This window comes from Haliotis cracherodii, unplaced genomic scaffold (genome assembly GCF_022045235.1).
Source record: "Haliotis cracherodii isolate W230 unplaced genomic scaffold, xgHalCrac1.p SCAF_6, whole genome shotgun sequence".
NCBI classification, from domain to species: domain Eukaryota; kingdom Metazoa; phylum Mollusca; class Gastropoda; order Lepetellida; family Haliotidae; genus Haliotis; species Haliotis cracherodii.
The window spans coordinates 27,065,186-27,092,929 of record NW_027266319.1 but is presented as its reverse complement, the minus strand read 5'-3'; the positions used below and the strand labels follow the sequence as shown (position 1 = coordinate 27,092,929).

General features: G+C 42.2%; 1 protein-coding gene across 1 annotated transcript in view; it reads left to right on the top strand.

Moving 5' to 3' along the window:
• The window catches only part of LOC139444875 (ERC protein 2-like), a 63,558-nt gene extending 36,400 nt beyond the window's left edge, over nt 1–27,158 (top strand). The window contains exons 4-15 of the mRNA XM_071225874.1: nt 1,739–1,885; nt 2,964–3,131; nt 3,594–3,761; nt 4,474–4,622; nt 5,374–5,497; nt 6,724–6,870; nt 7,946–8,145; nt 9,296–9,431; nt 10,346–10,477; nt 13,240–13,400; nt 18,302–18,449; nt 24,690–27,158. Coding sequence (XP_071081975.1) covers nt 1,739–1,885; nt 2,964–3,131; nt 3,594–3,761; nt 4,474–4,622; nt 5,374–5,497; nt 6,724–6,870; nt 7,946–8,145; nt 9,296–9,431; nt 10,346–10,477; nt 13,240–13,400; nt 18,302–18,449; nt 24,690–24,848 — 1,839 coding nt within the window. The 3' untranslated portion in view covers nt 24,849–27,158. The remainder of the gene's footprint in view (nt 1–1,738; nt 1,886–2,963; nt 3,132–3,593; nt 3,762–4,473; nt 4,623–5,373; nt 5,498–6,723; nt 6,871–7,945; nt 8,146–9,295; nt 9,432–10,345; nt 10,478–13,239; nt 13,401–18,301; nt 18,450–24,689) is intronic.
• Nucleotides 27,159–27,744: the final 586 nt, after the last annotated feature.

Below are 27,744 nucleotides of genomic sequence, written 5' to 3'. Positions count from 1 at the left end.
GCCAGAGTCTGATAACTTGGGTCAGCTCAGGTTCCATCCCATATGACAGGGCACCATCTGACCTCCATTCACAGCCCTCACAATAAATAAGATACGGCCAACAGGGATGTGCTATTTGTTTAACGATTTACGTTGAGGAATCAGATTTCTTTGTATTTTTATTTCCCAATGGTGAAGGATTGCATTGCCTTGATGTTTTTTAGGACAAAAGGCCATGACGTAACTGTCATTGGTGATTTGATTGACTGTGTGATTTGTTTATGAGACAGAAGTACCATTTTGTGCAGCCATCCCTGGTTATAATGAGTTTGATACAGATTTGGCTATAATGTACCCAATTAGCATCTCCCAGGAAGGGTCATAAGCATGATGTTCTGTTGAGGTGAAATAGTCTAGATGTAACAAAGAGATTTTGAGGCTCCCTCAACTGCATTATCCAGTTGACAATTAAAAAAAAAAGCCGAAACATTTGTAGATATATAATTCTCCAAACAAGTTAAAGAACACCCACTTTTGGAAGTTTCTGTGTTGCATGTGAAAAAAATGGTGTTCTTTATCTTCTTTTGAGTAGTTTACTTTACTTCAAACAAATGGGGTGGAGGGATGGCCTTGTTCGTACAGTGGCTTGTCATGCATAACGCCCATGTTTGATTCTATATTTGGTGCCATGTGTGCCTCTTCCTGATGATCCAGCTGTAATTTGTGGGAATAGTGTTATAACAGCAGTGTAAAACCAACTCACTCACACACTACACACACTTGGTAGCATTTGGCATATTTTCAAAAAAATTACTCACAGCTTACATAGGAATGAACTGTGCTCCAACTTTGGCCAACATTATGTCCAAATGTATCAACTGGTGATGTAGTAGGGCCATGTTTGCTGTGATTTGACTTTATCATCCAAAACTGGCTCCCACAGGAGATATGGCTTTGATGAGATCAAACGATATCTACACTGTAGATATCGCTGCAATGAAATTACATCACAATGCTTTGCAGACCATTGTGAAATCTCTGGTTACCATGACGTCACAATCAAATGACATCACTAATGGCTCTGCTACTGAAGCTGTTTGCACTACTTTTTACACTGAAGACACTGCTAATTACTGTCTACAAATTGAAAAAGTTGAAAGAATGATGTTGGATGATAAATAAAATCTCACCCGAGCGTCTTTTGATATCAAATATATCAACACGAGTTGATAAAAGTGGCAAAAGTCCTCGGCAAGCCTCGGAATTTTTCCACTTTTATCAACTCGTGTTGATATATTTGATATCAAAAGACACTCAGGTGAGATTCTCTATGTATCGACTGTTGCTGAGATCTGACTGTGTTGCCTGTTGCTGAGATCTGACTGTGTTGCCTGTTGCTGAAATCTGACTGTGTTGCCTGTTTCTGAGATCTGACTGTGTTGCCTGTTGCTGAAATCTGACTGTGTTGCCTGTTGCTGAAATCTGACTGTGTTGCCTGTTTCTGAGATCTGACTGTGTCAACTGAGATTTGACTGTTGCTAAGATCTGACTGTGTTGGCTGTTGCTAAGATCTGACTGTGTTGCCTGTTTCTAAAATCTGACTCTGTTGCCTGTTTCGGAGATCTGACTGTGTCGACTGTTGCTGAGATTTGACTGTTGCTAAGATCTCGCTGTGTTGACTATTGATGAGATCTGACTGTGTTGTCTGTTTCTGAGATCTGACTGTTGACAATTGCTAAGATCTGACTGTGTTGACCAGGACTCCCGGATCTCTGCCCTGGAGAAGGAGGTGAAGGAGCTGGAGGACCAGATCTCCAGGATATGTGAGGACGCTGGGGACCGGGAACGCCGTGATGGATCTCTCAAAAACAGTCCTAGTGCTAAGGATAAAGTCCTCAAAAAAGAGGTGTGTTTTGGTTTCTTTGACTTGATGGGTATAAAATACATAAATAGGGCCCAGTACATTATTGGTCTACACTGATGCATGGAGTAGGACTATTAGCCCAAAAGACAGTATGTTGTCAGAGTTATCTGAACCCTGTTTGTATATGGTTCTAACTTCCTTTGTATTGTTATCCTTTGTCATTCATTTGTTGTCAAAGATGACAAAAACTGATTTGTAGATCGAGGACCTGATGTGGATGCACATGTTTTGTGTTTGTATATCGAGGACCTGATGTGGATGCACATGTTTTGTGTTTGTAGAGCAAGGACCTGATGTAGATGCATGTGTTTTGTGTCTGTAGATCGAGGACCTGATGTGGAGGCACATGTTTTGTGTTTGTAGATCGAGGACCTGATGTGGATGCACATGTTTTGTGTTTGTAGATCGAGGACCTGATGTGGATGCACATGTTTTGTGTTTGTAGATCGAGGACCTGATGTGGATGCACATGTTTTGTGTTTGTAGATCGAGGACCTGATGGGGATACACATGTTTTGTGTTTGTAGATCGAGGACCTGATGTGGATGCACATGTTTTGTGTTTGTAGATCGAGGACCTGATGGGGATGCACATGTTTTGTGTTTGTAGATCGAGAACCTGATGTGGATACACATGTTTTGTGTTTGTAGATCGAGGACCTGATGTGGATACACATGTTTTGTGTTTGTAGATCAAGGACCTGATGTGGATGCACATGTTTTGTGTTTGTAGATCAAGGACCTGATGTGGATACACGTGTTTAGTGTTCGTAGATCAAGCACCTGATGTAGATGCATGTGTTTTGTGTTTGTAGATCAAGGACCTGATGTGGATGCACATGTTTAGTGTTTGTAGATCGAGGACCTGATGTGGATGCACATGTTTTGTGTTCGTAGAGCAAGGACCTGATGTGGATGCATGTGTTTTGTGTTTGTAGATCGAGGACCTGATGTGGATGCACATGGTTTGTGTCTGTAGATCGAGGACCTGATGTGGAGGCACATGTTTTGTGTTTGTAGATCGAGGACCTGATGTGAATGCACATGTTATGTGTTTGTAGATCGAGGACCTGAAAGCCCATCTGAGTAAGAAGGACACGACGCTGACGGGTGTGAAGATGAAGGTGGAGACGCTGGAGAGGCAACACATGGAACAGAAGCAGTACATCGCGGTGTTGAAGGAGCAGATCGCAGCCAAGGAACTACACACTGGCATGCTGCAGACTGATGTAAGGCAAACTCTGGCTATGTGGCTAGTTTGAATGTATACTTCTCAACTTGTGACAGGGATAATCAGATATGTCAGATATATTTATATATACACTTGGCATATCATGAGAATAATCTTTTTGTATCATGGACTGATAAAAATATCCGCAAGTGGAGAATATGTTTGGGTTACTTCCTTTAGAAAGATAAGTAAATCTTGATAAAGTTTCATGATATTTGCAGAGGAATTACACAGAACTTAGTTGATTGTTTTGCTTCAAATTAAAAGAACCTCGTTAAAGATCATGGATTTTAGACAAATTATTTTTTTTTCAAGTGACACTTAACATAGGCCAAGTGAACTATTTTTTAAAGTTTTCCCTCCTGTAATGAATAAAAGACTTCAATATTCCTCCATCTGTCTTTCACTGACTCACCAGTATGTTTGTGTATCCTGCACTGTTTGTGTCCCCCACTTTCAGATAGAGGACTTACAGGACAGAATGAAGGAGAAGGAGTTTGCCATAGACAAGAAGAGTCGGCAGTCCCAGTCAGCCCAGGCCGAGAAACGACGCATGGAGCTTGAAATGTCAGAAATCCGAGACCACCTGGACATCAAAGACAGGAGAGTCAATGTCCTTCAGAGAAAGGTGAGTTGTCATGTCTATTTGGATCACCATCGTCCCCAACAATTCAGTTTTGGTCCCAATCTGGCTCAACACTTCTATCTGGGCCCCAATCTGGCCCAACTCTTAGTCTGGGCCATGATATGGTTCAGTACTTCTATCTGGGCCACGATCTGGATCAACTCTTCAGTCTGGGCCCCAATGTGACCCAATCTGGCCCATGATCTGGCTCAACACCTAGTCTGTGCCATGATCTGGTTCAACACCTAGTCTGGGCCGTGATCTGGCTCAACACGTCAGTCTGGGCCATGATCTGGCTTAACACTTCAGTCTGGGCCATGATCTGGCTTAACACTTCAGTCTGGGCCATGATCTGGCTCAACACTTCAGTCTGGGCCGTGATCTGGCTCAACACGTCAGTCTGGGCCATGATCTGGCTTAACACTTCAGTCTGTGTCATCATCTGGCTTAACACTTCAGTCTGTGTCATCATCTGGCTTAACACTTCAGTCTGTGTCATCATCTGGCTTCATTTTAAGTGTTGAGCCAGGGTACCATGACACACAGCAGGGTACCATGACTCACAACAGGGTACCATGACACTCCACCATTCAGCTCACCTGTTGTAAGCCCCTGTTACTCAGTGTCAATTGTTATTGATGACAGGCTCAAGGCATAGGCAACTTATCTAGATTCCCTACAAGGTGACAGTGTAAACATTTGTTTTCTTCCTCAGATTGAAAGTTTAGACGAGTTAGTGAAAGAGAAGGATGACCAGCTCAGCCAGGCCAAGATGCGGCTGTCGACGACCTTCACCGACTCCAGTGATAGTGCCATATCTAGTCTGGAGGAGTCACTCAATGAACGAGAAAAACAGATAGAAAGGTAATGTGTTACAGCTCTGTAGATTAGATAAGTTGTAAGAAACAACTGTCACTGTGGTATTTGTAATTACATTTCCCACTTCCCTACATCGCAGCCCCGTCACTTCACAATGATACCAACAGTCTGCCTCCTCCTCCAGTCCTTGTGTCCATACATTTTTGTCACACATTCATTTGTGCAATTGATGATTTTGGTCGATGTTTTAAGTAGATAAGTTACCAGGGCATAATAGGAGTTAAAACATTTGTTGCTTTGTCTGAAATAAGCTGTATGAGTCTGAAGTGTGTATTAGCACAATGTACCCCTTTTTAGATGGTATACCAATGAGGGCCGACTTTGGACTTGTTTAAGTGCCTGCCGAGTTTTATCATGGTGATTGTGACATGATAGGAATTATTTTTTTCAATTTTTTTGCTAACACTCAGACAGTTTCCTTCACAAGTATATTCTAAAATAATCCACTTCTGCGCTTATAATAATAATAATAATAATAATAATAATAATAATAGCAATAACACTTGTATTGCACAACTTCCAGATAAAGTATGCTCCGCATGCATACTATGATGTTGTTGGTGACTTTAGCATTAAATGACCGACCATTGTGGTAGCCATGGCATTTTTACAGTCGTAACTCTTGGGACACTATTAATTTCTCGGCAAGGACTTGAACAAAGAAATCACCACAGTTTTTTTGCCAAGACGTTCAACATGCCCAACAGAACACTTACTGACCGGATCCATGTTGCAGGTTACGTGAGCAGCGCGAGCGAGTCGACAGGGAGCACCAGGATGAAGTGAGCACTTACCTCAAAGACACCCAGGAAATGAAGGCAAAGATAGATCAGCTTGAACAACAGCTGAACGACAAACAGGTCAGTCAGTGCACGCACGCACACACAGTTTAGCTGACTGAAGATGGCATATGTAAGGTGATGCTGAAAGGTATGCTTAGATGGCTAGGTGACGTGGTCACATAGAGGGGTGTTGGATTGCAATGAAGACAGATTTGGTATGCATGGTTATGTTGGCTGGGACGACCTTCATGAATATAGTTGCTATAAGCCTGAAGCAAGACATTAACCAAGTCTGCAGAGGACAAGGCAGGATAGGAACATGGGCCTACTGCATCTGTATCAGTTAAGAAATGATGAAAACCATCAGAGTTATGAATAGTTTGCAATTGCAAATGTGTTGGATTGACCTAAGAAAACTTCAGAAATTAGTCTAAATTGGCTGGAAGATGTGCAGTATTGCACTGGAAAGCACATATTATTTCAGAAATTGTTTCCTTTGGTTAATAGAAGAAGATGCAGAGACATTGAGTTGACAAATGTCTTTAGAGCATTTCATAGCAAATAACCTGAAACTTTGAAACCTAAAATTCTGGAGTTGAATTTCCATCCAACACAGCCACAGTCATATTGTACTGAATCCCACTCAGAATAGTTGGTCCAAATCAATATTGCTTCACTTGTCTCTGCTTCCCATTATGTTTCTATGATCTATTTCATGCTTCCCTGATTGTTGTATGGTTTTATGCAAGTATTGAATTTTCGGAATGAAAGTTCTGTATGGTCCACCAACCTGGAACATAAGTTAGCTGCATGACAGAATTGATTGTACAAGAAACAAAATTGTGCAAAATGTTCTGCATTTTGAGCATTTTGATCCCAATCACAGAATACTTCATGGATTCCCATTAAAGTTTCCCCATGATCTTGTGTTATCCTTATGAAGCCCGGGGGGAATCCGAGTGGGAGAAGGTCCACAACAACCTATGCTGGTCGTAAGAGGAGACCAAATGGATTGAGTGATCAGGCTCAGTGACGTGGTTGATTGCATGTCATCATACCCAACGACGTGGATTGTTGTTCAGAATATCAATCACTGGATAGTCTGGTCCAGACTTGATTATTTACATGCTCCCTTCATGTAGCTGGAATATTGCTGTGAGCCGTGTTCAGCAACAGACAAACAAAATGTTACACTTAGGATATTCATGAGACCAGGTGTATGTTTTTAATTGTAAGTTCAAACATGATTATGTGCATGATGAAAGATACAAGCATGTATTACCCCGCCGGTGTTCGTATCTCAGACTGAGCTGGTTGAGCTGAGAGCCGAGGCGGCAGAGTTGAGGTCCGAGCGCTTCAAGCTGGACTCCAAGATGCGGCAGCTCGAGTCTCAGCTGGAACAGAAGAAGTCGGACCTGGAGAGTCTCCGCTCGGAGGTAGAGCTGATGAAGGTGAGGAGGGCTACTGACAACCACTGTGACCTTATCTTTGGGTGGTATTTTAAAAACTGTTGTGTCAATGAAGACAGCAATGATGTTGTGGGAGACAAATGGCATGAGGACATTTTCATTGTTTGAGCAAATACTGATAGGACACTCTTCTATACCATTACCAAAGATTGAAAAATATATTCAGGACATTTTGGTTGACAATAAATGACTTTGAAGTTGACATTCAACTTCCTTCAGCAAAACATTTTAGTACTGACGCTAGTACCTTTATCAATCAAGCAACTTGCTTGGTAAGTGTACTAGCGTTTGCAGGTTTGATAAAAGTCCCAACATAGATCCTGAAATGTTGCTTTGAGGGAGCAAAGATGTTGAGATCCGCATCTTCATTATCTTTGGTCTCCATAGATCACCTGCACGTCAATAGTGTGAGGTTTTGTTGAGGGTACTTCACTGTCCATCTGGCTGTTGTTTTTTACAGTATTGGACGTGTCATTATCCGGGGTTTATGTGGGTGGTAGGGGTAACTACAATTTAATTGGAATTTTAGCAGATAATTTCAAAATTTTCTTAACATCACCTCCTCTTCTTATCTTCTTTAAAAATGTTCACTAAATTAAGATCTCATTTTGAAACAAAGCTGAATGACTACCAATGACTCATCAATCGGGAAGCAGAAATGTTTATTTATTGAATGAAGTTCTCATAATATATGTGTTATTTATGGTTTATCATTGAATAGATGCATGTTTATAGGGACTGGTTATTTATTACAGATAGGGAAGGGTCAGTTAAAGCTTTGTAAGAATCAGAATTGAATTGAATGTTACATGACTTTGCAACAAAATAGTGAAGTGATTTTATCCTAGAAATTCAAGGTAACCTAGTGACTAGAACAAAAGAGTTTCTCCAAATTTTCATGCCAGTTTATCGAGTCAACTCGAACTGTAATATTGCTGACTTCAGCATAAACCACCATTCACTCACTGCTAATCATGGCAGTCGACATGTTTACAATTCAAACTACTTCAGAAGGTGAAGTAAGAACGCCTGCTGACTCTGTATGTAACTTGTCTAGACAAGTCGTGAGAATGGCATCGACTCACCGAAGCTGGGAGGGACTCTGGAGCGGCGGATGTCGGACCAGACGGTGAAGCTGACCCACACGCAGGACGACCTGAAGCGGGCCCAGGCGGAGGTGGACAGGCTGCTGGAGGTGATGAAGGAAGCAGAGAATGAGAAGACGGAGAAGGACAACCAGATGAAGGAGATGCAGGAGTGAGTCATACCAGAGTGAAATGATGCATCGCTGCATCATGAATTATCTTGCCATGATAGGGGGCACGGATGGCCCAGTCGTCTAAGGCGATGCGATTCGCTGTGCAGAGTTGCGTCCCTTGGGCACGCCAGAAACCTATGATAGTGGGTTCGAATCCCGGTTCGCCCCGATTATGTTTCTAGGTTTGTCAGCACCATACCCGTGCTCGTGGGTTTCAACAAAGTGGTAAACGTCTGAGACCTGTATCACTTCGGGCTTTCCTCCCACATTAAGCTGACACGCTGTGACAAACTGTAATACTGTTAAAAGCGGCGTTAAACCCAACTCACTCACTCACTCTTGCCATGATATAATACATGATACGCTTTTTTCTGTATCGGTACACAAGACAATAGCCAACCCAAAACCCAACACATTTGGCATATTTTGGCAATTGGTGTAATCTGCTTTTCAAGTTCATTACTTAAAATAGCCGCTATAAACATGTGTCTACAGCTAGCTTTTCATTTGGAACCTGCTGTGAAATGTTAAAATTCAAAAAATGTCCATGTGATTTGTAGTACATATGCATATCGCGATACCTATCGTATCGCGACCTTTGCTGGATCGTTTTACCCCTAAGGGATATAGAGCAACAAGTTTCAACATTCAACTAAAATTACTTGTCATTTGTTTGCTGAAAAAAAGGATATTCTTAATGTTATTATGTACTCCACAGACAAGATATTTCTCATCCCATTAGTTGCCTTTTACGACAAGCATAGTCACCTTTTATGGCAAGCATGGGTTGCTGAAGACCTATTCTATTGGAATCAAGGGACCCCTAAATCTTTAACTTTTCACATAAGCATTCAAGGTGGTCAGGTGGTCTGGAAGTCTTGTTTTTGGTATTTAATACTCAGAAATCGCGCTGAGGGGCCTGCTTCTGTTTTTGCAAGTTCTTGCAACCACCTCCAGTTAAACTCTGCCGTCATTATCATCATGTTGTCGTATCAAGACTATGGGTTTCAATCAGTTCGATCATACTGGTCATTTGTCAATTTACAAGCCAAACCTTAGCATGAAATATAGTACAATTAAACTCAATTTTATGAAGTTTGAATTTCCGGGTCACCATGTCATGTTCGTGCTGTAACTGCTTGCTTCCAGGATCATCAAGGAGTACAAGGAGAAGATGGGGACACTGAAGCGGAACCAGCAGAGAGAGAAGAAGAAGAATGCAGAGCTCCTGGAGGTGGCCAGGAAGAGTGAGAAGAACATGACAGAAGATGCAACTCAGCTTCAGGTAGTGTGGAGATAAAAATAACCACTGCAAGAATAAACTATTATACAATTCATATTTATTTTCAGACAAAAGCAAGAAGAAACAGTATGACACCTTAGTCACTATTGACATCCAGCTTGCTTAACTGTCTTCCTCATACAAGGATTGTATCATGAGTTGTGTCCCTTTATTTTCTACATGGATCTGCTATTCATGTGTTCAAATCCAAGATTGGTTTCATTAATGGTCTGTCAGTTCATGATAAGTACATCGACAACAGAACCGCTTCAGACTTTCCTTTAGCATCAACCAATATGCCATAACTTTGCTGAAATACTGCAACAATTGCCAGGGACCCGTGAAGATCCGGGGTAGAATAGGTCTTCAGCAACCCATTCTTGCGTAAAAGGTGACTCTGCTTGTCGTAAGAGGCGACTAACGGGATTGGGTGGCCAGGCTCGCTGACTTAGTTGATGCATGTCATCATATCCCAATTGCGTGGATCGATGCTCATGATATCACTGGATTGTCTGGTCCAGACTCGATTATTTACAGACCGCCGTCATATAGCTGGAATATTGCTGAGTGTGGTGTTAAACAACAAACAAACAAAGCCATTAATCCTGTCTCACTTGTATACATTAACTGACAGTTCAAAATAAAACTGAAGTTTTAGGTTGAAGTTGACATTCTAAAATTGTTTGGTAATGCTGATGTGAATCAGACCCCAATGCCATCGTATCGAGACAATAATCAAGAAATATTGATAAGAGAATGTCGTGAGAAATATTTTGGATTGAGGAATGACAGTAATCAAGAAAAATATTTTGGGCCCAGATGGGAGTGCTTCGAGTGAAACGTTGCCTGGAGTCTGATTTGTGTTACCTGGTCTGTATGAATAATGAAAGTATAAGGAAGTCTCTCCATGGTTGCAGACGGACATGAGGGCGAAGGGAGAGCGTATCGAGGAGCTGGAGGAGGCGTTGAGGGAGAGCGTGAGGATCACGGCACAGCGGGAGATGGACATGGCAGAACAGAACAACCTGGTGGAGGAGTACAAGAATGAGGTCAGTACACCCTGTGGGTACACTCTGTGAGTCCGTCACTGTCAGTACACCCTGTGGGTACACTCTGTCAGTCCGTCACTGTCAGTACACCCTGTTGGTACACTATCATGTCACTGTCAGTACACCCTGTTGGTACACTATCATGTCACTGTCAGTACTACCTGTTGGCACACAATGTCAGTACATGTGGGTTCGAATCCCGGTTCCCACTGTTTTGTTTGTTGGTTTGTCAGCACCATACACATGCTCACTGGTTTCACCAAGCTTGTAAATATCTAAGACCTGCATCACTTCAGGCTTTCCTCCCACATCAAGCTGACATGCAGTGATATAACTGGAATACTGTTCAAAGCAGCATTAAAACCAACTCACCAGTCCATGCAAGCCTTTCAGCCCACAAAGGTGCTCAGCTTCTTGTTTCACTGACTTACAGTTAGCATCTGTTTGTTTATCAAAGCAGCATTAAACCCAACTCACTCACTCACTTCTAGTGTATCTGGAGCATGCAAGGCCATGACAGATCATCTGTTTGTGTTTGTGCGCAAATGTCATCCCTCAAACAGTTGTCATGTTGTCTGTTTATGAATGGAGATAAGGGAGGTAACTCAATTACCTGATAGTGTGCACAATGAAACTAATGGTTTTTCTGATGATGAATTACGACAAGGGAGATAACTCAATTGATCTTGCTTATTTGAGAATTTGTTCATAAGTGAATAAGGTTTCTTTAAGATGATAGCCAAATCAAATATAGAAATAGTGATGTAATTGCAACAAGTCTTTTGCCTACTGAACAGTCCCTGCTCTATTTCGTGATTCCACTATCGCAGAATATTTTGCAGAATTGTATTCTTGATGCAGAAATGTACCCATATTGTAGAAAAACACTTTTTGTGCAGAACATAAGTAGAATTTAGCATGTTTCTACAGTGGAATCCGTCAACTACACTGCAGACGTTTGCAAGTGTGAATTGAAAGTGGGTTCTCAAAACATAAAAGTTGCAGATCAACATGTGAATTAATTGTTTTTATCCCCCGCCGCGCGAAAGCGCGAAGCGGGGGATATAGTATTCACGACCGTCAGTACGTCCGTCCGTCCGTACGTCCCACCTGTTTGTTGCCGCGATATCTCAAGAACTAAACACTGGATTGTCTTCATATTTGGAACTATGGTGTATATACAGACTCCGCAGACACCAGTCGGTTTTGGTGACCTTGACCCCATTTTCAAGGTCACAGCAGGCATATCTGCTTTTGGAGTTGGAAAACGGTGTTGCCGCAATATCTCAAGAACTAATCTCTGGCATGTCTTCATATTTGGAACTATGGTGTATATACAGACTCCGCAGACACCAGTCGGTTTTGGTGACCTTGACCCCATTTTCAAGGTCACAGCAGGCATATCTGCTTTTGGAGTTGGAAAACGGTGTTGCCGCAATATCTCAAGAACTAATCTCTGGATTGTCTTCATATTTGGAACTATGGTGTATATACAGACTCCGCAGACACCAGTTGGTTTTAGTGACCTTGACCCCATTTTCAAGGTCACAGCAGGCATATCTGCTTTTGGAGTTGGAAAACGGTGTTGCCGCAATATCTCAAGAACTAAACACTGGATTGTCTTCATATTTGGAACTATGGTGTATATACAGACTCCGCAGACACCAGTCGGTTTTGGTCACCTTGATCCCATTTTCAAGGTCACAGCAGGCAAATCTGCTTTTGGAGTTAGAAAACAGTGTTGCCGCGATATCTCAAGAACTAATCGCTGGATTGTCTTCATATTTGGAACTATAGTGTATATACAGACACCGCATACACCTGTCAGATTTGGTGACCTTGACCCCATTTTCAAGGTCACAGCAGGCAAATCTGTTTTTGGAGTTGGAAAACGGTGTTGCCACAATATCTCAAGAACTAATCGCTGGATTGTCTTCATATTTGGTACTATGGTGTACAGGCGGGGGATATTTCGTCACTCTGTGACAAATACTTGTTGTATTAATTTCTGTGTTAATGCAAATAATTATTTAAAATATTTGAAAATTTGTGTCAATTTAGAATAATACTATGTTCCTCTAAATTTCATAATTATGAAAGTGTTAAATTAATAGTCAGGTTAAGTTTCTAAGTGATTCCACCTTTTCTATTGAGATTCCTTGAAGAATGTCTTAAGGTTCACAAGTCATGGATAAATATGTAAAAAAAACACCTTTAATTTATGCAAAATAGCTTTAGAGTTTGCAAAACTTCGTTCAAAATTCATGCAAATTGATTCAGAGTTTATCAAAATTTACTGTGTGATAATTTTTTTTCCGTTGTGGAATTCAGCAGGGACTGACTGACAAACCTGATTTGCTGGTGTATTGGATGATGTGAGGCTGTGTTTAAGGATGCCAGTGATGGTTGTTAATTTATCACGTTTGTCATCTAACTAACTGACATTTGGTGCCCTGCTTCAGTGTGAGGAGTATTAATGCAGAGGAAATCACGACATGGCGACATAGTGTACTGTGTACAAGATAAACAGTGCCATCAGAATACTGGGTGAAAAGTGAAAAAGTATCACGACATGACACGAAGTTGATGCAGTGCAAATACAACTAGAAACTTGTGTATTAGACTTTGAATTAGACCTACTACTGTGAAATTAAGACATCCTTGTGTGCAATTGTACATATGTGTGTGCAATTTGACATACTCGTGTACAATTAGACATATCTGTGTGATTGAGCTAGAAGACGTCTGTGTGTGTGTTTCAGATCGACATCCTGAAGAGTGACCAGGCATCTTTGCAGCACACGAAGGCAGACTTGACTGCCAAAGTGTCCGGGATGACCAAACAGCTGGAGGAGAAGGAAGCTCGTCTCCGCCGTCTGCAGTCTGAGCGACACAAACACCTGGAAGAAGTGTTTGAGATGAAGTGAGTACACAAGGCTTTTCATGCAGTACACAGCGGTTGTGTGTGTAGCCTAGTGGTGAAAGTGTTGCCCGCTAAGCCTGGGTTTCTGGTAGTGGTGCACCACTCAATCATGATTGGTTTGCTGATTGTGTAGATGCCAAAATATGTTTATTATCCCCCGCCACGAAGTGGAAGGGGGATATAGGAATGGGTGCTGTCCGTCCGTCACATTTCCTTTCTGGAGCAGATCTTGAAAACCGTTCGATATTTCTTCACCAAACTTGGCACATAGATAGATCTAGTGGTGAACTGGTGCCTTTAGATAGTTTGGGATTTTTAAAAAAGTTATTTTTCGAGTTTCCATGGCAACGACTTTGATTTAGACTGAAAATGGCAGTAGTCCTCGTTTCCGGAGCAGATCTTGAAAACCGTACCATTTTTCTTCACCATATTTTGCACATTGATGGGTCTAGTGGTGAACTTGTGCCTTTTGATAGTTTGGGATTTTTTTTAAAAGTTATTTTTCGAGTTTCCATGGCAACGACTTTGATTTAGACTGAAAATGGCAGTAGTCCTCGTTTCCGGAGCAGATCTTGAAAAACGTACTATATATCTTTACAAAAAGGCTCAGTGAACACAGTTCTCAGGAGCTAATGCATTGCACACACCCGACATGTCATATTGGCGGGGGATGTGAGTATTTCATGCTTGTTGATCAATAGATCAATTTCCGCTACACCTGTCACCTAGTGCTCTATACCTGTCACAGGGGATTTGATTCTATTTGCAGGGGTGTTCAAATACCAATATTTCCTAATTGCCCAAGGGGAAGTAAACTTGAAATTTCAACGTGCCCTGCTAAGTTAGAGAAAAGAAGAAAATTATAATTTTAACAACAAAACTTTATTAACTGAAGCAACAGCTAATGGTAGATGTGTATAATAGAACAATATCATAGTCACTAGAAGTCAGGTGCTATATAGTATATAGTCCAGATAACTTAGCATACTTTGGCATGAATACCAGATTCACAAATGCATTTAAGAAGCATTTCATTCTGGCTGAAACTACAGCAATATGTTTCATTGTGTGTGTGTGCTCCTGTATCATTGTCACAAGCATTGACTGAGATACACGATGAACTGATAAATCAAAAGCACTTTGGTGTGACTACTCATAAAGAAATCAACATGATCAATATATCCTCTATTGATACTTTTAGTCCGATAAATACAAGCCAAGTAAGTGAACAATTATTATCCTTTTGAAAATATCTATTTAATTACAAATCTCTGATGAAAAAGCAAATCAAGTAAGGTACCTGGTCATAGTTGATTGGTCATTTCCTGCAAGGTGATGTCATCTATATACATGATTGGGTATCCTTTTCCTTTGACGCAGAGTGGTAAACGACTTAAGACCAGCTGTTTGGCCCAGTCGTTTAAGGCGCCGCAATTTGCTGTGCAGAGTTGCGTTACTTGGGCATGCCACCATACTCGTGCGTTTGGGTTTCACCGAAGTGATAAATGTCTGAGACCTGCTTTCCCCCCACATTAAGCTGACACGCCGCGATATAACTGGAATACTGTTTAAGGCGGCATTAAACCCAACTCACTTAAAGCCCCACCCTGACTATAAATAGCCCGCAAGGTGGCGGTGTTTCAGTTTCGAACAATGACTGACAATGTAAACACAACCGAGAGTCGGGAGAGGTTTTTTGAAAACCATACGGGAACAAGATCACCATTGACCGTCAAACTTCGTATCAACTTGAATGACAAACCATGGATACAATAAATGGCTCCATATTAAGATATAAGTCAATAAATTTTCTGTAGTTTTATCATAAAAAATCGAATCGATCGTGTTTGGCGTCTGCATCGATCACAGTGGGCGGAGTTTATTTACGTTAGCGCTATAAATAGCAAAGCACATGGTCAGATGTTCATGTGACACATTCAATGCATTTGTGGTCAAAGGGAATTGTGTTGCATATTTTTACGGCAGAACAGCAGCAGAACATCAATTTCGGTTAATGTAACCGTAACGATACTTAAATACGAAATTGACGACGCGATTCTTTCAGTTCAATCCGAAAATTACAGATATTTGTTTAGTTTTGGTCATTTGCATTCAACAGTTAGATTTGTGCCACACAATAATCAGTTTATATTCATAAAACTTAAATTATTACACAGATTTTCAACTAGTGTTTAGGAAGGGGCCTAATTTGAAGCACCAGAAGTTCCGCCAATATTTCTCAGCTTGACTACAATAGATGAATATGTCACGTGTATCAACATGACAATGCACATAAGCAACTGGTAAATAAGTAACGAAATATACTTGATTTTTTGACCTACAGAAGGCGTATCCAGATAATATTGTACTTACGATAAACGAAAACTCCAATACATAATTATATTCCAAGACAACTTTAATTATGAATTTCCTTTTCTTTCACAGACTTTTCACACACAAAACTGAGTTTGATCATTAGATCCACACTTGTCCCATGTATGTTTGTTCGGGGTATTTGGGTACATTTCGCGCACAAGTTATGAAATACAATCTGGGATCCCTTTCCCGTTTTGTCCACACAAATCCTTCATCTGCTGCAACGTTTAATTACGTTTCTTCAAGTCCAAGTATCTACGATGTCTCCAAACACTTCGTTTATTTAGCTCAGTCCAGAAGCAATGTGTTCAAATCCACGAATTTCTGCAACATGGTGGCCGCACCATTCCCTAACTGCGATTGCCTGTGCCGTGTCACGCATGGTTGACAAAAGAAGTGTGAACATACATATTCGGCTTCATCTGGTTCCACTATGAAATCTAGCTGTCACATTGATTCACTAATCGCAAGAATCGGCACTGAATTTATCAAAGTTTCTGTTGCACTTGCAAGGGCGGGAAGAGAGGCGCCATCTTGTCGATTCGAGTTGTGAATCGGAATGATGTCATCTTGAATTGGAACTTTCTCCACGATAAAGTCACCAATGTCATTATCGAAATGACCAAAGGCTCCCTGAATATCTCGAACAAATCTTCGTCAAATTAGGCTTCACATGAAAATGTTTTGTTGCTCATATTGAAGACAAGCGAAATTGAAAAGTTCTTGACAGTTGTAAGCAGCAACTCGATGCGCTCATGGGGCGTGGTTGCTAGGAGATCGCGTGGTCAGAAAGGGGAAAACAATTTTTTTTAGAAAGTAAGAAAAGAAATACGCAGTGCAATCCAAAAGTACCATGTACAGGATAGTTTTTAATAATAATATTCACGAAAAAAAATCTTTTCTAAAAATGCAAATTAATTTATTAATTTATCCAAAGGTCGTAACCCTGAACACGAGGTGGGTATTTGGAAGGAATTTTTGCGATGACGCCGTGAATGAGGCCGTGTGTATTACATTGTTGAATTCAACTGCCCAGGAAGATTGTTGAGGCATTGAAATTTTGACAGATGTTCGTCATGAATGGAGAGAAAAATGTATCTGAGAGAAACATTGTTGCTTTGAGCTTCGAGACAAAACATGTGTTAATGCCGAAGTAGCCAGCGACCTGAATGTAAGCTTGATGAAAATAATGTTAAAACCCATTTTCACATGACAGAATTAATGTGAACTAATATTTATCTGAACATCGTTTCGAAGTCTGTGAGGCTGTCCGTATTTTATTATTTATATCTCCATTCCGACGTGAAATAATATGTCTTCGTGTCTCAATTTTGCTGACGCTGTGGAAAATTGCGCACCGATCTAATAAAAGAAATACTACTAGATTTACCATTGCACCGTCATAAAAGAACCAGGTCAACTTTATCTTTGTTCCGTTGTTTATTAAAAATTCGTTTCCGAAGCAAAGCGAATCGATCTACATCATAACTTAATTCATAGACTAGATTCTAGTACCAAGTGTTAAACACTTTTTTTAAATGTCATAAAATAACTTACACAATTATTGAAAGAGATTTTTTTTATAAGTAATATATTTTATTTCGTCCGCCCGCTCTCTGGTTAGTTTAGGCTTGAGGAGAGAAACACATACAAACAATATGGATGGCCTTATGCAAATGACACTTGGCATGCCAATCAACAGGGATGTGGGTCACTGGGACCCACCAAGTTTCACGGATCGAGTTACTTCAGCATAAGGGCTTCATCGGACAAGTGTGACTTTGCCAAAATACATTGCTAGATCTACTTGGCAATGAAAGAATGTCACGGAAACGACAAAAAACTACTTTTATCACTTGAAAATATGTTTGACCATTACCAGGGTTTTCTACACGATCGTTGTCATCCAGATTCCAGATGAGGCAAGATGAACACAACGAAGAAAAACATTGTTGAAATCACCGATTGCCGTATATATTGTGAGAAATGCTATTTATAAACTGCAGATATACTGTACATCACAGGATAACGATTGGTGCCCCAACACATATTATGTTTCTTGTTCATTTACACTGCTCATATGCATCACGACAAACGTATTTCGTTCTCGTCCAGAGATCTATAGAAATATAATTTGTGTGTTGGACTGTGTTGGATAAATCGTGGATATTCCACTGTATCATTTTATGAAGATGTGAAGACGACATGGCAGGTAGGTTTTGAAACCAAAGACGTACGCGTTTGTTGAAAAGTCTTGGAATCGTTTGGTAGATATTTATATTACCATTAAAACTTACGTCCTTGTTGTCAAACGACCCACGTGGGTGGGTGTTTACATGACGTCACCCGTTTACGCATTAACCAATGAAATGTATGTGTTATCATGACGTCATATTGACCTGTCAGATCACTTGTATAAGCTCCGCCCACTAGAGTGCGGTAGTTACTACCGCAGATGGGGCTTTAAGATCAGCTTCACTTCTGGCTTTCCTCCCACATTAAGCTGACATGCCTTGGTGTTTCAGACAAGAGGCAATCCAGGCAGCAATATGTGAGAAGGATGCGAATATAGCTCTGTTGGAGATGACCAGCACCAAGAAGCAGAAGAACACAGAGGAGATGGACCGACTGACCAAAGAGAAGGAGAAGCTCGCTCAGCAGCTGAAGGAGTTGGTAGGTGGAGCCCTTGTACTGTATGTGTCCCCATCCACCATTAGCTGAAGGAGTTGGTAGGTGGAGCCCTTGTACTGTATGTGTCTCTGTTATTAGCTGAAGGAGTTGGTAGGTGGAGCCCTTGTACTGTATGTGTCTCCACCCACCATTAGCTGAAGGAGTTGGTAGGTGGAGCCCTTGTACTGTATGTGTCTCTGTTATTAGCTGAAGGAGTTGGTACCTGGAGCCCTTGTACTGTATGTGTCCCTGTCATTAGCTGAAGGAGTTGGTAGGTGGAGCCCTTGTACTGTATGTGTCTCCACCCACCATTAGCTGAAGGAGTTGGTAGGTGGAGCCCTTGTACTGTATGTGTCTCTGTTATTAGCTGAAGGAGTTGGTAGGTGGAGCCCTTGTACTGTATGTGTCCCTGTCATTAGCTGAAGGAGTTGGTAGGTGGAGCCCTTGTACTGTATGTGTCCCTGTCATTAGCTGAAGGAGTTGGTAGGTGGAGCCCTTGTACTGTATGTGTCTCTGTTATTAGCTGAAGGAGTTGGTAGGTGGAGCCCTTGTACTGTATGTGTCTCCACCCACCATTAGCTGAAGGAGTTGGTAGGTGGAGCCCTTGTACTGTATGTGTCCCTGTTATTGGCTGAAGGAGTTGGTAGGTGGAGCCCTTGTACTGTATGTGTCTCCACCCACCATTAGCTGAAGGAGTTGGTAGGTGGAGCCCTTGTACTGTATGTGTCTCTGTTATTAGCTGAAGGAGTTGGTAGGTGGAGCCCTTGTACTGTATGTGTCCCTGTTATTAGCTGAAGGAGTTGGTAGGTGGAGCCCTTGTACTGTATGTGTCCCTGTCATTAGCTGAAGGAGTTGGTAGGTGGAGCCCTTGTACTGTATGTCTCCCTGTTATTGGCTGAAGGAGTTGGTAGGTGGAGCCCTTGTAGTGTATGTGTCCCTGTTATTGGCTGAAGGAGTTGGTACCTGGAGCCCTTGTACTGTATGTGTCCCTGTTATTGGCTGAAGGAGTTGGTAGGTGGAGCCCTTGTACTGTATGTGTCTCCACCCACCATTAGCTGAAGGAGTTGGTAGGTGGAGACCCTGTACTGTATGTGTCTCCACCCACCATTAGCTGAAGGAGTTGGTAGGTGGAGCCCTTGTACTGTATGTGTCCCTGTCATTGGCTGAAGGAGTTGGTAGGTGGAGCCCTTGTACTGTATGTGTCCCTGTTATTGGCTGAAGGAGTTGGTAGGTGGAGCCCTTGTACTGTATGTGTCCCTGTTATTAGCTGAAGGAGTTGGTAGGTGGAGCCCTTGTAGTGTATGTGTCCCTGTTATTAGCTGAAGGAGTTGGTAGGTGGAGCCCTTGTACTGTATGTGTCCCTGTCATTGGCTGAAGGAGTTGGTAGGTGGAGCCCTTGTACTGTATGTGTCCCTGTTATTAGCTGAAGGAGTTGGTAGGTGGAGCCCTTGTACTGTATGTGTCCCTCTCATTGGCTGAAGGAGTTGGTAGGTGGAGCCCTTGTACTGTATGTGTCCCTGTCATTAGCTGAAGGAGTTGGTAGGTGGAGCCCTTGTACTGTATGTGTCCCTGTTATTAGCTGAAGGAGTTGGTAGGTGGAGCCCTTGTACTGTATGTGTCCCTGTCATTAGCTGAAGGAGTTGGTAGGTGGAGCCCTTGTACTGTATGTGTCCCTGTCATTAGCTGAAGGAGTTGGTAGGTGGAGCCCTTGTACTGTATGTGTCCCCACCCACCATTAGCTGAAGGAGTTGGTAGGTGGAGACCCTGTACTGTATGTGTCTCCACCCACCATTAGCTGAAGGAGTTGGTAGGTGGAGCCCTTGTACTGTATGTGTCCCTGTCATTGGCTGAAGGAGTTGGTAGGTGGAGCCCTTGTACTGTATGTGTCCCTGTCATTAGCTGAAGGAGTTGGTAGGTGGAGCCCTTGTACTGGATGTGTCCCTGTCATTAGCTGAAGGAGTTGGTAGGTGGAGCCCTTGTACTGTATGTGTCCCTGTCATTAGCTGAAGGAGTTGGTAGGTGGAGCCCTTGTACTGTATGTGTCCCTGTCATTAGCTGAAGGAGTTGGTAGGTGGAGCCCTTGTACTGGATGTGTCCCCACCCACCATTAGCTGAAGGAGTTGGTAGGTGGAGCCCTTGTAGTGTATGTGTCCCCACCCACCATTAGCTGAAGGAGTTGGTAGGTGGAGCCCTTGTACTGTATGTGTCCCTGTTATTGGCTGAAGGAGTTGGTAGGTGGAGCCCTTGTGCTGTATGTGTCCCTGTTATTGGCTGAAGGAGTTGGTAGGTGGAGCCCTTGTACTGTATGTGTCCCTGTTATTGGCTGAAGGAGTTGGTAGGTGGAGCCCTTGTACTGGATGTGTCCCTGTCATTAGCTGAAGGAGTTGGTAGGTGGAGCCCTTGTACTGTATGTGTCCCTGTTATTGGCTGAAGGAGTTGGTAGGTGGAGCCCTTGTGCTGTATGTGTCCCTGTTATTGGCTGAAGGAGTTGGTAGGTGGAGCCCTTGTACTGTATGTGTCCCTGTTATTGGCTGAAGGAGTTGGTAGGTGGAGCCCTTGTACTGGATGTGTCCCTGTCATTAGCTGAAGGAGTTGGTAGGTGGAGCCCTTGTACTGTATGTGTCCCTGTTATTGGCTGAAGGAGTTGGTAGGTGGAGCCCTTGTACTGTATGTGTCCCTGTTATTAGCTGAAGGAGTTGGTAGGTGGAGCCCTTGTACTGTATGTGTCCCTGTCATTAGCTGAAGGAGTTGGTAGGTGGAGCCCTTGTACTGTATGTGTCCCTGTTATTGGCTGAAGGAGTTGGTAGGTGGAGCCCTTGTACTGGATGTGTCCCTGTCATTAGCTGAAGGAGTTGGTAGGTGGAGCCCTTGTACTGTATGTGTCCCTGTCATTAGCTGAAGGAGTTGGTAGGTGGAGCCCTTGTACTGTATGTGTCCCTGTCATTAGCTGAAGGAGTTGGTAGGTGGAGACCTTGTACTGTATGTCTCCCTGTTATTGGCTGAAGGAGTTGGTAGGTGGAGCCCTTGTAGTGTATGTGTCCCCACCCACCATTAGCTGAAGGAGTTGGTAGGTGGAGCCCTTGTACTGTATGTGTCTCCACCCACCATTAGCTGAAGGAGTTGGTACCTGGAGCCCTTGTACTGTATGTGTCTCCACCCACCATTAGCTGAAGGAGTTGGTAGGTGGAGCCCTTGTACTGGATGTGTCCCCACCCACCATTAGCTGAAGGAGTTGGTAGGTGGAGACCTTGTACTGGATGTGTCTCCACCCACCATTAGCTGAAGGAGTTGGTAGGTGGAGCCCTTGTACTGTATGTGTCCCTGTTATTAGCTGAAGGAGTTGGTAGGTGGAGCCCTTGTACTGGATGTGTCCCCACCCACCATTAGCTGAAGGAGTTGGTACCTGGAGCCCTTGTACTGTATGTGTCCCTGTCATTAGCTGAAGGAGTTGGTAGGTGGAGCCCTTGTACTGGATGTGTCCCCACCCACCATTAGCTGAAGGAGTTGGTACCTGGAGCCCTTGTACTGTATGTGTCCCTGTCATTAGCTGAAGGAGTTGGTAGGTGGAGCCCTTGTACTGTATGTGTCCCTGTCATTAGCTGAAGGAGTTGGTAGGTGGAGCCCTTGTACTGTATGTGTCCCTGTCATTAGCTGAAGGAGTTGGTAGGTGGAGCCCTTGTACTGTATGTGTCCCTGTCATTAGCTGAAGGAGTTGGTAGGTGGAGCCCTTGTACTGTATGTGTCCCTGTCATTAGCTGAAGGAGTTGGTAGGTGGAGCCCTTGTACTGTATGTGTCTCCACCCACCATTAGCTGAAGGAGTTGGTACCTGGAGCCCTTGTACTGTATGTGTCCCTGTCATTAGCTGAAGGAGTTGGTAGGTGGAGCCCTTGTACTGTATGTGTCCCTGTCATTAGCTGAAGGAGTTGGTAGGTGGAGCCCTTGTACTGTATGTGTCCCTGTCATTAGCTGAAGGAGTTGGTAGGTGGAGCCCTTGTACTGTATGTGTCTCCACCCACCATTAGCTGAAGGAGTTGGTACCTGGAGCCCTTGTACTGTATGTGTCCCTGTCATTAGCTGAAGGAGTTGGTAGGTGGAGCCCTTGTACTGTATGTGTCCCTGTCATTAGCTGAAGGAGTTGGTAGGTGGAGCCCTTGTACTGTATGTGTCCCTGTCATTAGCTGAAGGAGTTGGTAGGTGGAGCCCTTGTGCTGTATGTGTCTCCACCCACCATTAGCTGAAGGAGTTGGTAGGTGGAGCCCTTGTACTGTATGTGTCTCCACCCACCATTAGCTGAAGGAGTTGGTAGGTGGAGCCCTTGTACTGTATGTGTCCCTGTCATTAGCTGAAGGAGTTGGTACCTGGAGCCCTTGTACTGTATGTGTCCCTGTCATTAGCTGAAGGAGTTGGTAGGTGGAGCCCTTGTACTGTATGTGTCCCTGTCATTAGCTGAAGGAGTTGGTAGGTGGAGCCCTTGTACTGTATGTGTCCCTGTCATTAGCTGAAGGAGTTGGTAGGTGGAGCCCTTGTGCTGTATGTGTCTCCACCCACCATTAGCTGAAGGAGTTGGTAGGTGGAGCCCTTGTACTGTATGTGTCTCCACCCACCATTAGCTGAAGGAGTTGGTAGGTGGAGCCCTTGTACTGTATGTGTCCCTGTCATTAGCTGAAGGAGTTGGTAGGTGGAGCCCTTGTACTGTATGTGTCCCTGTCATTAGCTGAAGGAGTTGGTAGGTGGAGCCCTTGTACTGTATGTGTCCCTGTTATTGGCTGAAGGAGTTGGTAGGTGGAGCCCTTGTACTGTATGTGTCCCTGTCATTAGCTGAAGGAGTTGGTAGGTGGAGCCCTTGTACTGTATGTGTCCCTGTCATTAGCTGAAGGAGTTAGTAGGTGGAGCCCTTGTACTGTATGTGTCCCTGTCATTAGCTGAAGGAGTTGGTAGGTGGAGCCCTTGTACTGTATGTGTCCCTGTCATTGGCTGAAGGAGTTGGTAGGTGGAGCCCTTGTACTGTATGTGTCTCCACCAGTGGCTGGCCTTTGAGGAGAATAAAACATGTTTTTGTTCCTAATATATGATATTTACGATAAGGAGTCATGTGAGAGTAATAATTTCTTTTTCATTTTCTTTAATAAGTTAAAGACATGTTTTCATTCACTGAGGTAACTTGTAGGAATACGATGCCTTTGTGCCTTTGTGTATTGCGAGCCAATTTATTTGCAGCCATGTTTGTTTACATGAGCACTTGTGTATCGGAAAACCACTTTTAAAACAGCTATGCAAACGTTGTTCAGTAGTTTTGTGTTTGCTTGTTTGTTTGTTTGTTGTTTAATGCCGCACTCAGCAATATTCCAGCTATATGACGGCGGTCTGTGAATAATCGAGGCTGGACCAGACAATCCAGTGATTGACAACATGACCATCGATCCACGTGTTTGGGATCGATGACATGCATCAACCAAGTCAGCCTGACCACCCGATCCCTTTAGTCATCTCTTACGACTAGCATAGTCGCCTATTACGGCAAGCATGGGTTGCTAAAGAGCTATTCTATCACGGATCTTCACAGGTCCAATAGTTTTGTGAGTGAGTGGGCATCACATCGTTGTATAGAGATTTTAAAAGTAGTTTCTCCTGGGTTACCTCATTTGTGTGTTCTTGGATTGTAATAGCACGTTCATTGGGTGGGTTTACTGCATCAATGACACCATCCATTGTTTGATAAACTTTTGTAATATTACCTTGATTACAGTCTAATTACTGTAACTCTTGAATTGAACGCGAGCGTGAATTAAATGCGAAAAATGCGAATTGTCTTTGTTCGCTAATATAAATGAAGCTTTGCATTTATGTCTCAAAAATGACTTTCAACAATAAGACGGCCTCACTGCACACTTTGGATAGCGGAAATACCAACTTGAGTATTCTACCTACTTCCTTAATGCCAGTCAACAGAATACACATATAAACTGTGTGTTGTTTTTAGGAAAACACTGTTTATTGCTATGAGAAATGCTTTTCTCAGTGCTAATAGGCAGTGCTACTTACTGTTTGATCAGATTAATGTAAGGATATGTATCATTCCACTGGGGATGGCGTGGGGGGAGTTGCATTGATTTTGAGTCGCATTTTTGGCTAGGAGTCGGCATTAATTTGGAGACGCATTAATTTCAAGATTTACAGTATTTAGACTAACAATTTGCGCTGTGTTCTTGCAAGCCCTTTAACCAAATGATTCTGTGTTGCAGACCCAGAACCGAATGCGGTTGATCCACAAGGAGCACCATAGTAGAGAAGAGAAGAAGAAGTCAAAGAAATCAGCTGCCCAGAGATTACGCTCAGCCACCCCGGAACAGGTAGACCCCTATGTTCTCACCGCCCCCGATGCCTCTCTCATGGACCCCTAGGGATACCTGGCATACTACTTACCTTACAACTCTCATTACTCTCCAGGCTCCCACTGGGGCCCTCCAGACAGATCTGCATAGCATTACATCCGTTCCGTGCACACACAAATCCTTGGTAGACATTACTTGCTCCATTAAATTCCTCCTGGAATTTGTAATATGAGTGAATGTGTGCATGATCTCTCAAAATATGGAGTTGATAGCTCAACCAGCTCGCAAATATTGATCAGTGATAAGATCTGTCCGCAACATCTGTAGAAAACAACCAGTTAATTTAAAATGGAGTAAAAAACATATTTATTGCTTTACTTAAATCTACGACAAAGGGCATTTTTAAATATTGTGATATCATATACAAAGAAAATGCAACTTGTATTTGTATGGCTGCAAATCTAAGCTAGATCTTAGTCTTTCCTTTTATTAAATCTTGTTCCTTTCTTGCATGTCTAGCAGAAAGTGATTTTATTATTGTACGATAATATGAGCTACATGCATAATCAGCCTTCATCTATGTTCACTGTTCATGTATACATAACTGATTGTTTTAAAAAAAAACATGTGGGCTGGGCCCAGTTTGTATAGCCGACATTGACAAATTCCTGCATTGTGTTTACACACGTCTTGAGATTGTTGTCGCAGGAATTTCATTTCATTTCTTCACCACTTGCATCTATCAGTTCTTGAAAGAGTCATGTCTCCATTCTGTTCGGCTTCTCATGTCTGCATTTCAACACTGCCTACATGTATTGACTTAGTTACATGGTTCCCCCTCTAAAAGTCCCGTGATTGTCCCACCATGGTTAGCCAGTAGGGATCATTATTCATTCCATGATTTGCATTGACTGAATGACATTAAATTGTTTGAAAGGCATTATATATGCAATTGTCGTTACTGTTAATCCTCCACCTACTATATATATTCTTTACTAAGTCCCTTATTCAGTCTTGCTTGACAACGGTGTAAGGTTCTATACCGAAACGTCGCTTTTTACAGTATTAAAGAAGTTGTTATCCATAAAATTGTGTCTACCTTGAATGACATTGATAAAAAGAAATGTAAAATAAAACAAAATCTGTTGAAACAGACCTGTTTTGAAATATCAGTTGCGAAAATTAAAATAAATTATCTTTCTAGAGTAATAACTATTTTCTTACTTGACTCGCATGTCACGTGTACACGTCGAAAAAGGTTAATTGGCACTGGATTTCGACAAGTGGCAAAAGTAGAAGACTTTACTTTTCTCAACCAAACGATCCACAGAGTCAGAAATGAGGCTCTGTTGTCCGTGGGTATTGCCTCATGTATAGTACTATAAAAAAGTTAAGGAGCACTCAATTCTTTCATATTACTATAGTTAATCTGTCAGGTTTTCTTTGACTTCTTTAGAGTAGTATATTTGAATCCAAGGAATGTTTGACTTTCCCGTTTATTTCAAACACAGTCATGTGAAACAAGGAATCAGTAATGATGCCTCACAGTGTCCACTGCCCACCTATCACCATGGCAACAGTATTGACACCCTGCTTGTCTGTCACAATGATTGCATGTGTTCTGGAGGACAGGGTAGATAACTCTTCCCACTTGAATAACCACTCAACTGATAAATCCGGAGCATTCAAAATACTATAGTTCTGTAGATTTTCAAATGGCATATATGACTGGCATTAAGAATGATTTAGTCAATACAAAATTTATATATTGCTATAAAATCAAAGTTTAGCAACTATACATATATATCAAACGTTTTTCATTCCAGATAGCAAATGTTATCTGCTTGTAGGGCCTGACGCATATATATTCCCAAGCATCTTGTCTTTCTGCCATTGCTGTATAGAAATAGAAGCTCTTACGGTGATTCATACATCCAAGTTATTCATAATGCTTTAAGCCCTAGCTTACAAATGTGCTGCATTTATTATTCAGTTTAGCATGACTGTTTTAGCTTAAACTGAGTTCCTATGTTGTATTTTGTTCTCGTGTTGATTATCAATGGTGCTGAAGTTTGTATGTGTGTGTATCTGCTGTAGACTGCTAAGCCAGTGAGTGCTGTGTGTTAGTGGTAATCTCAACTGTGTTTAGTTCTACCGTTCTTTGCTCACGATGTGTTCAAGTCTTGAGCATGTGTAGACAGTTGGAGGCTGCATGTGTTGCAGCTTCGGCTCAGTTCATATTGATAAGCCCTTTCCAAAAAATAATCTTAGCACTCCGACCGTATATACAGCCTTCGAAATCCATGCAAGTTTGTTAGCCTGAGACTACTCTATTGTGTTGAAGGCTTGTAATAATCCAATGATGGTAGTCCTCATAGACTAGTACTAGTAGCATTTGAGGGCTATAATTCTGAACCAATTCTCAATGCTTCAGTTTTGCTTCAAGTTGGAATTGAGTAAAACTGACAGAAAATCCAAACATAGTTAACATCTTTTTCTCATTCAAGCAGGACCAACAACCAACTTGGTAATATGGTTTACAATAGTCCTCTGGACTAGTCTTATAAAAATGAATGTCTTAGGCTGCATAAGTATAAAAGAGGGACTGTGCTCCATGATCTGAAGCCAATTTTCATTTAAGGTCTAGACACTTATCAGAAGCATGTTTGTCTCTAGGTATTGGGGAAAACATAAACTGCTGGCCTGACATACGTCATACATTAGAGTTGACAGATATATTTCTATATTAAGTGATCTATTTGAACAACTGTAATCAAGTTTGCTTGGACTTGTGATTTCTCTGAGTCTTGTCCCCGTTAAATGGACTACACTGCTGCATGGCCTCTAGCTCTCTTGACATTGTAAGTAATGATATGTATCTCTGTGTAATAATGGAACTACTGCGAGATTGATATACATCATAATATTTTAGTAAACAGATAAATGTTTGTTTTGAGTTACATGA